Here is a 14,946-nt window from a genome sequence, read left to right as displayed (position 1 = left end):
TCAACAATGAGTGGTTTGGAAGGAATCAGTGGCTAACTGTGCAAAGCAATCACTTGCCTGCTATTCAGTGGAGTGGGTGTGTGGTCCAAGTTTGGGTTTAAGGGTCTCTTTTCCAAGTTTAAAAGGATAAACATTTAACATTGGCCATTCTGTCAATCCAGCATAACTTCTGCTGAGCTCAAAACAACTGGAAACTCGGAACTGGGAAATCTCAGACTTCAGTGAGTTCAAGACAACGGGGAACTCTGAAAAATACTAGCTCTGACTCGGTCATCCAACTCAGAATTGCAAGTCGGAACTCGGTCCTCTTTCTAGAGCTTCAACCGGAAGATCACTGACTAGTGGTTAGAGCGTTGGACTAGTAACCGAAAGGTTGCAAGTTCAAATCCCCGAGCTGACAAGGTACAAATCTGTCCTTCTGCCCCTGTACAGGCAGTTAACCCACTGTTCCTAGGCCGTCATTGAAAATAAGAATTTGTTCTAACTGACTTGCCTAGTTAAATAAAGGTAAATAAATAAAAATGTTTCAACCTTGTTTTTTTCAGAGTTCACAGTTGTCTTGAAAGCACCATAAATCCAGAGAGTGCCAGACTTTGATGACAAAATTTGCCCGAAGGACCGCCGCAACACCTTCCTGTTCAAGTAAGCACAGCACAACAAGGTGAGTCCAAAATGTATTGTATGCTGCTGCATGAATGATGTAATATGCCAGGGAGATATGTATACTGTAGCTAAGAAAGTAATACTAAGTATACTGTATGTTGTGTAGTAAGCTGTTAGTAGCCCATGTGCCTCACCCTTACAATGTGGTCCATTTTCCCCTCATAATTTAGCCTACTGTTCTGACTTGGTGGTGCACATGTAGCCTATAGCCTGTTTTAGGGAAATGTAATCATTGAATATTGTAAGAGCTGTCATTGTCTGCTTATACGCCCCCTTTATATATCCTACGGTTATGACTTGGTGTACATGGAGAATACTGTAAGAACGACCCATGTTCTGAATTCTGTCGCTGTACATTTCAAAAGTGCTGAACAAATAGGTACAGTGAATTCGGAAAGCATTCAGACCCCTTGACTTTTTCCACATTTTGTTATGTTACAGCCTTATTGTAAAATGTATTCAATTGTTTGTGTTTTCTTAACAATCTTCACACAATACCTCATATGACAACGAAAAAACAGATATTTTTTTACATTTTTGGTCATTTATAAAAAATAAAATAAAAATTAGAAATATATTATTTACATAAGTATTCAGACCCTTTACTCAGTACTTTGTTTAAGCACCTTTGGCAGCGATTACAGCCTTGAGTCTTCTTGGCTATAACGCTACAAGCTTGGCACACCTGTATTTGGGGAGTTTCTCCCATTCATCTCTGCAGATCCTCTCAAACTCTGTCAGTTTGGATGGTTGAGCGTCAATGCACAGCTATTTTCAGGTCTCTCCAGAGATGATGGATCAGGTTAAAGTCCGGGCTCTGGCTGGGATACTCAAGGACATTCAGAGACTTGCCACTCCTGTGTTGTCTTGGCTGTGTGATTATGTTCGTTGTCCTGTTGGGTGGTGAACCTTCGCCCCAGTCTGAGGTCCTGAGCTCTCTTTTCCCATTCATCTTTCCCTCGATCCTGACTAGTCTCCCAGTCCCTGTCGTTAAAAAACATCCAAACAGCATGATGGTGCCACCGTAGGGATGGTACCAGCTTTCCTCCAGATGTGACACTTGGAATTCAGGCCAAATGGTTCAATCTTGGTTTCATCATGGCAAGCTTGGCAAACTCCAAGCAGGCTGTCATGTGCCTTTTACTGAGGAGTGGCTTCCGTCTGGCCACTCTACCATAAAGACCTGATTGGTGGAGTGCTGCAGAGATGGTTGTCCTTCTGGAAGGTTCTCCCATCTCCACAGAGGAACTCTGGTGTTCTGTCAGTGTGACCATCAGGTTCTTGGTCACCTCCCTGACCAAGGCCCTTCTCTCCTGATTGCTCATTTTGGCCGGGCGGCCAGCTCTAGGAAGAGTCTTGGTGGTTCCAAACTTCCAAAAGGTTACTGTGTCCTTGGGGACCTTAAATGCTACAGAAATGTTTTGGTACCCTTCCCCAGATCTGTGCCTCGACACAATCCTGTCTTGGAGCTCTATGGACAATTCCTTTGACCTCGTAGCTTGGTTTTTACTCTGACGTGCACTGTCAACTGTGGGACCATATATAGAAAGGTGTATGCCTTTCCAAATCATGTACAATCAATTGAATTTGCCAGCGGTGGACTCCAAGTTGTAGAAACATCTCAAGGATGATCAATGGAAACAGGATGCACCTGAGCTTAATTTCAAGTCTCATAGCAAAGGGTCTGAATACTTAAGGTATTTTCTTTATCTTTTTTTATAAATGTGCAAAAAAATAAATATATGTTTTCACTTTGTCATTATGTGGTATTGTGTATTTGTTGATGAGGAAAATGTTTTATTTAATACATTTTAGAATAAGGCTTTAACGTAACAAAATGTGGGAAAATGGAAGGGGTCTGAATACTTTCCGAATGACTATGTCCGCCCTAGCTCGCTCATTAATGCCTTAATCAAAATTACAGATTGCCTCTTATCTGCTCATCATCCCTTCATGCCATAGTTCGTACATCTCAATTGTCAGTTGAAACCATATTTGTTTAAGCAAGTCAGCCATATCAGCTATGTTTTTTTAAAAGGCAGTAAATTATGCTATATGAACTGTTTCGCTGCCAGACAAGGCTCCGCTGATAGCAGTGGTAAGGTGTTGGGACTGCTGTTGAGACTCTGCTGTTGGGACAGCTTTATGTAGTCCCTAACAGTTTGTGGGCACCGTTTGTCACTGTTATAGTGCAATTAATGTGTTGTTTAGAGTTGTGTTTTGTAGTTGTGTGGCTTTGCTGGCATGCATAAAAAAAATATGGGGGGGAGGGGTTTTCCCCACCAAGATTTACATGCTAAAATCGCCACTGGCTAGGTCAGTTATTGAGGTGGGGTAGAGTTGGTGTGCGGTGTTGGGTTGGCCTTACCAGGTGTGCGTTGAGCCTCTCGCTGGCAAAGTCAGGCATCCCCCACACTGTCTTACTGGAGGACAGCCTCAGGTCTGTGTTCTCCAACCACTGAAGAAGATCCTGGATCTCCATGGTAACATCTTGGACCTAGGGTAGAAAAAAATCATAAATACATCTCTGAAAACCATATTCAGAATCATTTAATTATCAATTAATAATCTGTTATGACTGCAATATTTCAGATTCACCCCTAGAGGGCACCACAAAGCAAATAATCATTCAGTACTAGTGATATCGGAATGTTGGGAGAAACCTAATAAGTAGTTTGGCCTAAGAGTCCTAATAAGTAGTTTGGCCTAAGAGTCCTAATAAGTAGTTTGGCCTAAGAGTTCTAATAAGTAGTTTGGCCTAAGAGTCCTAATAAGTAGTTTGGCCTAAGAGTTCTAATAAGTAGTTTGGCCTAAGAGTTCTAATAAATTTGGCATCTCTTTGCATATGTGATAGTGAATGAGAAAAAGAGATGGAGGGATCATGAAAAATAACCTTTAACTTGCCACTTGGTCTATTCCCAATCTCCTCACCTGACTGAGGTTGTTCTCCAGCTCTAGCTGTCTGCGCTCTGTCTCACAGCGGACAAACTCCCAGCGTTCATTCAGCTGCTCCAGCCGCGGGTGCAGACCGTGAGGGCTGTCCCCAGTCCCCACCTCCAACAGGCCCCGCCCCGCCTGGTTCAAAGACTCCACCGTACGTACGTGGGACATGACATCATTACGCAGCACCTAGAGTGGAGAAGAACATAGCACCACTTGATGACAATACTGTAATACACATCATATTTGCATACAAACATCTTATGCTCAGAGAAATTATCCAATAGTATCATCCTTCCTCAAACACACACACCCATAGGTGTCAGAAGCTTTAAAATGGCATTGATCCCAATACATTGTGTTGATCCATTTAAGTCACAAACCTTGTGTTTGGCCAGCTCTATCTCGCATGCCTGCAGGTCGATGCTGATTGGCCGACTGCCCTGGAGGAGGTCGGCTGTGTGGGAGAGCCAGGTGTGCAGCTCATCCAGAGTGTTCTGGAACTGACCCAGGCCCAGCAGGGAACACTCCAGCTGATGCTGCAACCACAAGCAGTGAAAACACATTAACGCATTGTCCGACCTCTTCAATACCATAACCCTAGCAATTAAAAAAAATACTGAACAGGTGTCGGTTTCCTGAACACAGGCTAAGTCTTATCCTAGACTAAAAAACATCCTCAATGGAATTTCTCCATGGAAAGTGCTTCTTAATCCAGTACTAGGATTAATCTGTGTCTGGGAAACCAGTCCCAGCCAATTGAATTGCACATGTTGATGAGTGATTGAGTGGAGTCTAACCTGTCTGCTGACAGTCTCTGCCTCCAGGCTGTCCCAGCGCTGTCTGAAGTCACACAGGGGAGAGACAGATCCGGGACGCTCAGAGCCTGGAGACAGCCTGCACACAAAGCGGTGGTTCAGGCTCTCCATCTCGATCTTCTTCTGGTATAGCTCCCGTTTAAACTCCTGAGGAGAAACAGCAAATGTTTCAGATATTTTACAGAGCTGGCAATGTAGAAAGATTCAGAATCAGAAAAAGACTCAAAGGTTTAAAGTGACAATTATGGAATGTCTTGCTTATTGCTCCCATGATAAATTATTGGTTTGAGTTTGGGAAAGAGTGGGAGCTCTTCAGTGTGTTCTGTTTGTGTATAGTAGACTCACCTTGAGATCACACAGCTGCTCTTTGACTGACTCCAGGTCAGTTCCTACCAAGAACTCCTCTGTGGATCTCAGCTCTGCTGACTTGAGCCACTCGAAAAGCCCCTGTGAAAAAACAAGAAACTATTTTTATATGCTTAAAAACATAATTTATTCATATGCACACAGTTTGTGTCACAAGAGACTATTAATAGTTGCTACAATTGAAGTTGGAAGTTTACATACATCTTAGGCAAATACATTTAAACTTTGTTAATCCTAGTAAAATGCACTGTTAGGATTACCACTTTATTTTAAGAATGTGAAATGTCAGAATAATAGTAGAGAGAATGATTTATTTCAGCTTTTATTTCTTTCATCACATTCCCAGTGGGTCAGAAGTTTACATACACTCAATTCGTATTTGGTAGTGTTGCCTTTAAATTGCTTAACTTGGATCAAATGTTTCAGGTAGCCTTCCACAAGCTTCCCACAATAAGTTGGGTCAATTGTGGCCCATTCCTCCAGACAGAGCTGGTGTAACTGAGTCAGGTTGGTAGGCTTCCTTGCTCGCACATGCTTTTTCAGTCCTGCCCACACATTTTCTATAGGAATGAGGTCAGGGCTTTGTGATGGCCACTCCAATACCTTGACTTTGTTGTCCTTAAGCCATTTTGCCACAACTATGGAAATATGCTTGGGGTCATTGTCCATTTGGAAGACCCATTTGCTACCAAGCTTTAACTTCCTGACTGATGTCTTGCGATGTTGCTTTAATATATCCACATAATTTTCCTACCTCATGATGCCATCTATTTTGTGAAGTGCACCAGTTCCTCCTGCAGCAAAGCACCCCCACAACATGATGCTTTCACCCCCGTGCTTCATGGTTGGGATGGTGTTCTTCGGCTTGCAAGCCTCCCCCTTTTCCTCCAAACATAACGATTGTCATTATGGTCAAACAGTTCTATTTTTGTTTCACCAGACCAGAGGACATTTCTCCAAAAAGTATGATCTTTGTCCCCATGTGCAGTTGCAAACCGTAGTTGGGCTTCTTTATGGCGGTTTTGGAGCAGTGGTTTCTTTCTTGCTGGGCTGCTTTTCAAGTTATGTCGATATAGGACTTGTTTTACTGTGGATATAGATATTTTGTACCTGTTTCCTCCAGCATCTTCACCATGTCCTTTGCTGTTGTTTTGGGATTGATTTGCACTTCTCGCACCAAAGTACGTTAATCTCTATGAGACAGAACGCATCTCCTTCCTGAGCGGTATGACGGCTGTGTGGTCCCATGGTGTTTATACTTGCGTACTATTGTTTGTACATATGAACGTGGTACCTTCAGTCGTTTGGAAATCTACACATTTTTTTCTGAGGTCTTGGCTGATTTATTTTAATTTTCCCATGATGTCAAGCAAATGCGTACTGAGTTGAAAGGTAGGCCTTGAAATACATCCACAGGTACACCTCCAATTGATTAAAATGATGTCAATTAGCCTATCAGAAGCTTCTAAAGCCAAGACATCATTTTCTGGAATTTTCCAAGCTGTTTAAAGGCACAGTCAACTTAGTGTATGTAAACTTCTGACCCACTGGAATTGTGACACAGTGAATTATAAGTGAAATAATCTGTCTGTAAACAATTGTTGTAAAAATGACTTGTGTCATGCACAAAGTAGATGTCCTAACCGACTTGCCAAAACTATACTTTGTTGACAAGAAATTTGTGGAGTGATTGAAAAACGAGTTAATGACTCCAACCTAAGTGTATGTAAACTTCCGACTTCAACTGTATGTATTTTGAAGTGGTGAAATAACTTCCATATTGAACAATGAAACATGCGATCCTGCTGACTTGTACAAGTGGCGACACTGAGGCTGGCTTCCCAGACCTCGGGTATAGACTGCGCCTCTCACAGTTAACACCATTTGTTTCCCATTGGCAGGGAAGTGCACAGTCTGTCAGTCACTCATCACCAACACTACAGGGAGCTAGAGTCTGGTTTCTGCCATTGCAATGGACATAAAAGACTAGTGGAGTTTATTGTTGGCTGATTGCCACTGCACTGGGGGAGTTAAGAGGAGAAGCGGCAGCCAAGCAAAGCTAAGTGACAATACGGATATGTTAGTGACCGGCTCCCACACACAGACACGCACAAACACACGCAACGAATGCACGCATGCACTACACACGCATGCACGCACACATACTGTACACACGTACCTGCATGGTGTCCTGGTAATGTAGAGCCATCTGTAAAGATTGCTCCAGCTTTTTGTGACACTCACTCCAAAGTTTACTCAGGTTGTTCCATGTGCAGTAGAGCTATGGAGTCAGTGATGTAGTTATTTAGAAACACATAGAAAAATGATTGTCTTACAGAAAATGAATATTAACATAAATGTTACCTCCTCTCACTCCTCACCTCATCTAAGCTCTTGGTGACATCGGGTTTGTCTGTATCCCCACATGCTGACATCAGGTCCATTCCCAGAATGCCAAGCGTGTCCAGGTCCCCCTGTAGACTGTCGATGTCCTCCCTGAGTGTCTGTAAGGCGATATAGTCAGGGGTGAGAGAGCCCACAATGGAATCGGTAAGAAGGGAGATAAATTGAAGTGGACAGCGTAAAGTACATTAGTTGAAATAGATCGTCTTGGATCGTCTTAGTACCTGACAGAGGATGGGGGAAAAAACACATTCACTGGAAATTGTACTGAACTATCTCATTCATCTTAAGCAGCTAAGATCAAACCAACAGCTCCACCGTCCACAGTTACCTGCATGGTCTCCAGGCTCTGGCGGATGGTCTCTGAGTCTGTCCTACTGGCGTTCAGGTCCAGGACAGCCTGTTGGGCATCGTTCAAGCCGGCCGTCACGTCACTAACATCGCTCCAGAACTTGAGGGCCAGGTCCAGCAGGTTGAGCAGCCAGCCATCTCTCTCCTGAGCCTGCCTCTGAGCCTCCTCCCACAGCTGGGTCAGGCCAGACACCCGCTCCTGGATCGCTAGGGAGAACACAGAATAGAGTCATTATAATACATTGTATTTTAGTCATTTAGCTGACACGCATACACATGTCAACTACATGTCACAATCATTGCAAGTCACAGGGACATCACTGTATTTTCTCTCAAATTACTTTCTCTAGACACTCCAAATAAATGTAACCCATTGTAGGTAACCTAAGCAGCATCTCTGTCAAAGGTGTTTCAAGATAAATTCAAGATTCTCCCTCTCTAGATGTGTGCTGCTAAACAGAAAAGCTCCAAATTGATTCAAACAACTCACATAAAAGAAAGTTACACAGCCCTTTATACTCCCAACAATTTAATGCAAAGAACCAACACTTCGGCACTTTGTGAGGAGTGTACCTGTACCGATGGAGGCGTCCCCAGCTGCCTGTGTGTTGGCCAGGAGCTCGTCAGCCTGGGTCCGGATACTCCCTAGGCCCAGCTCCAGCTTGGAGAGCTCAGCCAGGGTGTGCTTGTTGTCCTGTAGCTGCTCCTGGATGCGTGGGGTCTGACCCTGCAGAGAGGCTGTGGACTGCATGTGACCAAGCAGACGATCCAGACTCTCTCTAATCAGCGTCATCCTCTCATTCAACTACAGAGACAAGACACCATTGTGTTACTGGGTGTATGTGATGGTCAAATGTTTACATGTTTCTATGTGTATAATCTATTCTCACAGTATGCAGAGTCTGGCGAGACCGCTATATGTACTGTATTTACAGTAAGTATACATGTACCATGTGTGTGTCTTCATGTGTGTGTCTTTATGTGTGAGTGGGTGCGTGTGTGCGTGCGTGCGCTTCGTGTGTGTGTGTTTGTGTTGCATGTGTGTCTTCATGCATGCTTGCCTGCGTTCATGCAGCAGTGTGTGCATACTGTCACCTGTGTGTATCTGGGCAGGGACTCCTCCAGTAGATTGGCAACCTCTCTGACCCTGTCCCTGATGGCCCTGTGCTGCTCCTCAGCCTCTTTGGCGCTATGACATAACTCCTCCCCCTGGGCAGGGCTAAGCTCTGACAGACGTTTCCCCAGCGAGCCCAGCCGTGCTATCAGAGGTCTATGCTCTGCTATGGACTCCCTTAGGCCCTAGGTGAGAAATGGTTAGGGGGTCATAGAAATAGATCCTTAGACACATAGATCTGGGTTGTATTCATTAGGGCACACAGTAGTAAAAAGTTTTGCAACTGAAAACAAAAAGGACAGTTTCTAATTGGACAAGTTCAGGTAGTTCCTCCACGTTTTCTTCCGTTTTGTACCTAATGTATATGACCCAGATGATTTTTTGGGCATGGTAAAGGAATTGTAGAGTGCATGTAAATGGCTATGTTTGAAAAACGAGGAGTCTCATTTCTATCCCTGAGAACTGTTGAAGAGGAAAGGTAACACGGTTCACCTTGTCTCACTTTCCATTAACTACCTAGGAGAATAGAGATGTCTTTATATACCTGTGGGAATGTTCAATGTTAACCTTTCAAGTAGATTAAAGTACTCTAATGAACGGAGCTGAATAATCTACAAGGGAAGAACAGTAGAACAGCACATTTGAGCAGAAAACGGAGGGGGAGCTATGAAGTCTAAAAGGGCATCATTGTTGAACGGGAAAAAAAAAAAAGAATTGGCACTCCACTCAAAGGCAGGTCTCTGCTACCTGTAAGATGTCCTGTTGTTCTCGAAATGCCTTGTAGCTAATGGTGCTCAGGGAGAGCTGGCCAATGAGCGCTTGGGTTTCCTGTAGCCATGGTGAAACCTCAGCAAGGCCCTCAGTGAACTGAACCAAGAGGGACTGGGCATGCTCCAGCTGCAGGACCACATGGGAGTTGGTGGCTGACGTGGTGTTGCATTGTTCCTGTAAGGCATCCAATGGGATCTGGGGAGATCGGATGACAACAGCTTTAACGTGACCCGTATGCTATTAGCTTGTCTCATTTGTTTGAACGTTTTATAGTCAGATGTTATCATGGGTAAGATGGTACAGTATGTACCTGCAGATCCCCTATTTCCCCTTCATCACCGTATGTCTGCAAGATTTCAGCGATCTTCACCATCTTCTCAATGTTGAACTTGTGTTGCAGAATCTCCACTGCAAGGATCTTCATGTACACAACACAACAAAAGTATGTCACGTGAAATGCTGTGCAAACACACAAGCCTTTGCAAACCAAGACATACGTTCAAACATCACACATCATCGGACCTCTATGCAAATCTACATAGGTGGTTGCAGAACAAAACAAAGCATATGTAGAGGTGGATGAACGGGCTTGTATAGGGTCGCCCTAAGGGACAAAGTAGCTTTTAAAATGTAGTTCCAATGGGTCTCTTCACCTTCTGTTCATAGAGTTGGGCAGAGATAAGCTCAGGCTCCAGAGTAATAGCTTTGAGTTGCTCCAGGCCCAGGGCAGTGTCTCTGAACCAGGCCATCTCCTTCACCACAGCCTGCTCCAACTGACAATAACATACACATACAGACAGGTTAATAAAAGGTTAATAAAAGTCCACATTGCTATCTAGTTGAAGTGTGTGCAGAGTTCCTACTACTTCATCCTTATCAGAAGACGATCAATATTGCCTAAATGCACGGGACCCAGTGAGTAGTCATGACTCGTGAGTAAGCAGTCCATCATCCTCATATCAGTTATGCACACAGGCAACATTGCTAAGCCCCGCCTCTTACCCTCTGTCTCTCTGCAGCACAGAGCACCGTGTCTCCACCCCCAGTCTGCCCCCCAGCAGGCCCCAGCAGTTCCCTCTCGATGCGGCCAAGCCACAAGTGGAGGTCTTCCTGGCTGGAGGTGCAGCGGCTGGACGCCTCCAGCGCCTGCTCCAGTCTCTGCAGCACGTCACCACTGGTCAGGCTCAACACCGAGCAGCGTATCCTCAGGCTGTCCACACGCTCCTGCACTTGCTGGGCTTCCTCCTCTGTGGGGACCACACCAACACAAAGACGTGTAGGATTAGCATGTTGCTACTCCTTAACATGTGGATAATCTTATCATTTTGGTGCTGTTAGCATGTTGCTACTCTTAGCATGTTGGTACTCTTAGCATGTTAGTACTCTTAGCATGCTGTTACTTTTAGCATGTTGTTACTTTTAGCATGTTATTACTATTAGTATATAGCACAGGAGGTTGTGGCAACTTAATTGGGGAGAACGGGCTCGTGGTAATGACTGGAGCAGAATGGGTGGAATGGTATCAAATACATCAACCACATGGTTTCCATGTGTTTGATGCCATTCCATTTGCCCCGCTCCGGCCATTATTATGTGTCGTTCTATCCCTCAACAGCCTCCTGTGACATGTCGCTACTCATGTTGTTTCTCTATGTAAGTCATCTGTTGATGGATTTTGTGTATTGGTAAGGGTAAACATTTACAAACACATTGATTTTGCAACATTCATTTAAGTTACCTGAAATCTTCTCCTTGAGATCATGACCGCTCTGTTGAATTTTCAGCAAGTCAGCGTTTTTTGCCTTGATCTCTTCCACCACAGCCTGAGGGGTATTACAAAAGTATGATTTCTCTGCCCACCAGCCTCCACTGGTACATAAACATGCAGTATATGGCACATGGTATACAGTGCCTTGCGAAAGTATTCACCCCCCTTGGCATTTTTCCTATTTTGTTGCCGTACAACCTTGAATTAAATAGATTTTTGGGGGGTTTGTGTCATTTGATTTACACAATATGCCTACCACTTTGAAGATGCAAAATATTTTTTTTTATTGTGAAACAAACAAGAAATAAGAGAAAAAAACTGAAAACTTAAGCGTGCATAACTATTCCCCTCCCCCCAAACTCAATACTTTGTAGAGCCACCTTTTGCAGCAATTACAGCTGCAAGTCTTTTGGGATATGTCTCTATAAGCTTGGTACATCTAGCCACTAGGATGTTTTCCCATTCTTCAAGGCAAAACTGCTCCAGCTCCTTCAAGTTGGATGGGTTCCTGCTGGTGTACAGAAATCTTTAAGTCATACCACAGATTTTCAATTGGATTGAGGTCTGTGCTTTGACTAGGCCATTCCAAGACATTTAAATGTTTCCCCTTAAACCACTCGAGTGTTGCTTTAGCAGTATGCTTAGGGTCATTGTCCTGCTGGAAGGTAAACCTCCATCCCAGTCTCAAATCTCTGGAAGGCTGAAACAGGTTTGCCTCAAGAGTTTCCCTGTATTTAGCGCCATCCATCATTCTTTCAATTCTGACCAGTTTCCCAGTCCCTGCCGATGAAAAACATCCCCACAGCATGATGCTGCCACCACCATGCTTCACTGTGGGGATGGTGTTCTCGGGGTGATGGGAGGTATTGAGTTTGTGCCAGACATAGCGTTTTCCTTGATGACGAAAAGCTCAATTTTAGTCTCTCTGATTAATGCCCTCCTTGCCTGGTTCATGAGTTTATAACCCAACCCTGATCTGTACTTCTCCACAACTTTGTCCTGACCTGTTTGGAGAGCTCATTGGTCTTCATGGTGCCGCTTGCTTGGTGGTGCCCCTTGCTTAGTGGTGTTGCAGACTCTGGGGCCTTTCAGAGCAGGTGTATATATACTGAGATCATGTGACAGATCATGTGACACTCAGACTGGACACAGGTGGACTTTATTTAATTAATTATGTGACTTCTGAAGGTAATTGGTTGCACCAGATCTTATTTAGGGGCTTCATAGCAAAGGGAGTGAATACATATGCACGCACCACTTTTGCCTTTTTGAATTTTTTGAAACAAGTAATTTTTTTCATTTCACTTCACCAATTTGGACTATGTTGTGTATGTCCATTAAATTAAATCAAAATAAAATTGTATTTAAATTACAGGTTGTAGTGCAACAAAATAGGAAAAACGCCAAGGGGGTGAATACTTTTGCAAGGCACAGTAGGCTTGCATACAGAAGAAACGTATACATAGATGATATCTTACCTTGGCTTTCTCCGTACCCTCGGGGAGGTGTAGCATTTCCCTCTCAGCATTGCGTAGCTCGGCCAAGTCCTGCTCCACAGAGATGAGCCATTGCTGCAGGCTGTCCACCCTCTCCTGGAAGAGCTTGGCCCTGGGCAGGATGAGCTCCAGACTGCCCCGCCTGTCAACCCCAATACACAACACCCATTACATTACAGCTCAGCCCACGCTGCCAACAGCATGATAGCATAGCATAGCATAGCATAGCATAGCATAGCATAGCATTGCAAAGCAAAGCAAAACACGACACGACACGACATAGCATAGCATAGCATAGCATAACATGAAGGGACAGCACCACAGTTCAATGAGCTGACCTGTTCACTGCATCTACCAGTAAGGCCTCCCATTTGTGTCTGAGCGTGGAGAGCTGGACCCTGGCCTGCTCCCCCTCCTTCCCTGGAAAGGCCTCGGCCATATGAGGGCCCTCCAGCATCATGGTCTCCATACTATGCCTCCGGTCCTCCAGGAGACGCTGCAGGAGCTGTGAGATGATAATGGATACTCAGCCATTGCCTTATTGTTGTTATGACCAGGGGTTTTACCTGATCACAGTACCTGACCAGGGAAAACACCAAGTCTTACTCATTGTCTTTCTGATGGTGAAACTCATCATTTTCACAATAATAAAAAGTCAAAACCTGTGATAAATTGGGGATGAGCTACTTTGGAACATCCAGTGTAATCTTACAAATGCTTGAAAATAGGCAATAACTATTGAGAAGTGAAGTGTAAAGCCAGAGAATACCTCAAATAGATGTATTAGGAGTTAGGACAACTACAGCTCAGACGACTCCGGTCTTAGCTGCAGAGAGTCATTGCTACTTGCTAGTCCTGAGAATTTACATTTGGGTACATGTGCCTTATTCTAGTCTCTCCTTCCTTTGTGTGAGTGCAGTGAAAGCCCCATCTCAAGTGTTAGGCTTGCATTGTGAGGAGCCAGGCAGGTTTCACCTCACCCACTGTACTCACAATGGGAGCTGGTTCACACTGAAAGGTAAATTGCTAGAAAGGAAATTCGCCCCAGGAATTGTAAGAGTGAACCTTCCCTATTCAGCCCTGAATTCAAGGGATTTCATATATTAAAGGGAGCATTTTACTATTTCCATGATCTCAGCGCCATTTTCCATATTTAAAGTATCCTCATGCAAGTGATCAAGCATTATAGTTACTTAGCCGTGGGTGCTTTGTGTAAGTTTAGATATTTTGTGTACCGTGTTGTAAATTGCTGTACCAGTCAAAAGTTGGTACACATTTACTCATTCAAGGGTTTTTCTTTATTTTTACTATTTTCTACATTGTAGAATAAAAACTATGAAATAACACGTATGGAACCATGTAGTAAGCAAAAATGTGTTAAACAAACAAAATATATTTTAGATTCTTCAATGTAGCCACCCTTTGCCTTGATGACAGCTTGGCACACTCTTGGCATTCTCTCAACCAGCTTCATGAGGAATGCTTTTCCAACAGTCTTGAAGGAGTTCCCACATATGCTGAGCACTCGTTGGCTGCTTTTCCTTCACTCTGCGGTCCAGCTCATCCCAAACCATCTCAATTGGGTTGAGGTCGGGTGATCTGATGCAGCACTCTGTCACTCTCCTTGGTCAAATAGCCCTTACACAGCCTGGAGGTGTGTTGGGTCATTGTCCTTTTGAAAAACAAATGATAGTCCCACTAAGCGCAAACCCGATGGGATGGCGTATCGCTGCAGAATGCTGTGGTAGCCATGCTGGTACAGTGTGCCTTGAATTCTAAGTAAATCACAGACAGTGTCACCAGCAAAGCACCCCCACACCATCACACCTCCTCCTCCATGCTTCACGGTGGGAACTACACATGCGGAGATCATCCATTCACCTACTCTGCATCTCACAAAGACACAGCGGTTAGAACCAAAAATCTCTAATTTGGACTCATCAGACCAAAGGACAGATTTCCACCGGTCTAATGTCCATTGCTCATGTTTCTTGGCCCAAGCAAATCTCTTCTTATTATTGGTGTCCTTTAGTAGTGGTTTCTTTTCACCAATTTGACCATGAAGGCCTGATTCACGCAGTCTACTCTGAACAGTTGATGTTGACATGTGTCTGTTATTTGAACTCTGTGAAGTATTAATTTGGGCTGCAATCTGAGGTGCAGTTAACTCTAATGAACTTATCCTCTGCAGCAAAGGTAACTCTGGGTCTTCCTTTCCTGTGGCAGTCCTCATGAGAGCCATTGTCATCATAGCGC

At 44.1% G+C, this 14,946-nt stretch overlaps 1 protein-coding gene across 1 annotated transcript in view; it reads right to left on the bottom strand.

Annotated features, from left to right (window-relative positions):
- LOC106605061 (plectin) overlaps positions 1-14,946 on the bottom strand; it is a 239,143-nt gene that overhangs the window by 16,398 nt on the left and 207,799 nt on the right. The window contains exons 39-55 of the mRNA XM_045717727.1: positions 13,029-13,195; positions 12,673-12,832; positions 11,165-11,249; positions 10,429-10,673; positions 10,080-10,199; positions 9,737-9,844; positions 9,403-9,621; positions 8,637-8,840; positions 8,115-8,346; positions 7,522-7,748; positions 7,169-7,291; positions 6,967-7,068; positions 4,767-4,868; positions 4,404-4,568; positions 3,987-4,142; positions 3,595-3,792; positions 3,032-3,160 (exon numbers count right to left, since the gene is read on the bottom strand). Coding sequence (XP_045573683.1) covers positions 3,032-3,160; positions 3,595-3,792; positions 3,987-4,142; positions 4,404-4,568; positions 4,767-4,868; positions 6,967-7,068; positions 7,169-7,291; positions 7,522-7,748; positions 8,115-8,346; positions 8,637-8,840; positions 9,403-9,621; positions 9,737-9,844; positions 10,080-10,199; positions 10,429-10,673; positions 11,165-11,249; positions 12,673-12,832; positions 13,029-13,195 — 2,742 coding nt within the window. The remainder of the gene's footprint in view (positions 1-3,031; positions 3,161-3,594; positions 3,793-3,986; positions 4,143-4,403; positions 4,569-4,766; positions 4,869-6,966; positions 7,069-7,168; positions 7,292-7,521; positions 7,749-8,114; positions 8,347-8,636; positions 8,841-9,402; positions 9,622-9,736; positions 9,845-10,079; positions 10,200-10,428; positions 10,674-11,164; positions 11,250-12,672; positions 12,833-13,028; positions 13,196-14,946) is intronic.

This window comes from Salmo salar, chromosome ssa05 (assembly GCF_905237065.1).
Source record: "Salmo salar chromosome ssa05, Ssal_v3.1, whole genome shotgun sequence".
Classification (NCBI taxonomy): domain Eukaryota; kingdom Metazoa; phylum Chordata; class Actinopteri; order Salmoniformes; family Salmonidae; genus Salmo; species Salmo salar.
This window is presented reverse-complemented; position numbering and strand designations above follow the sequence as displayed.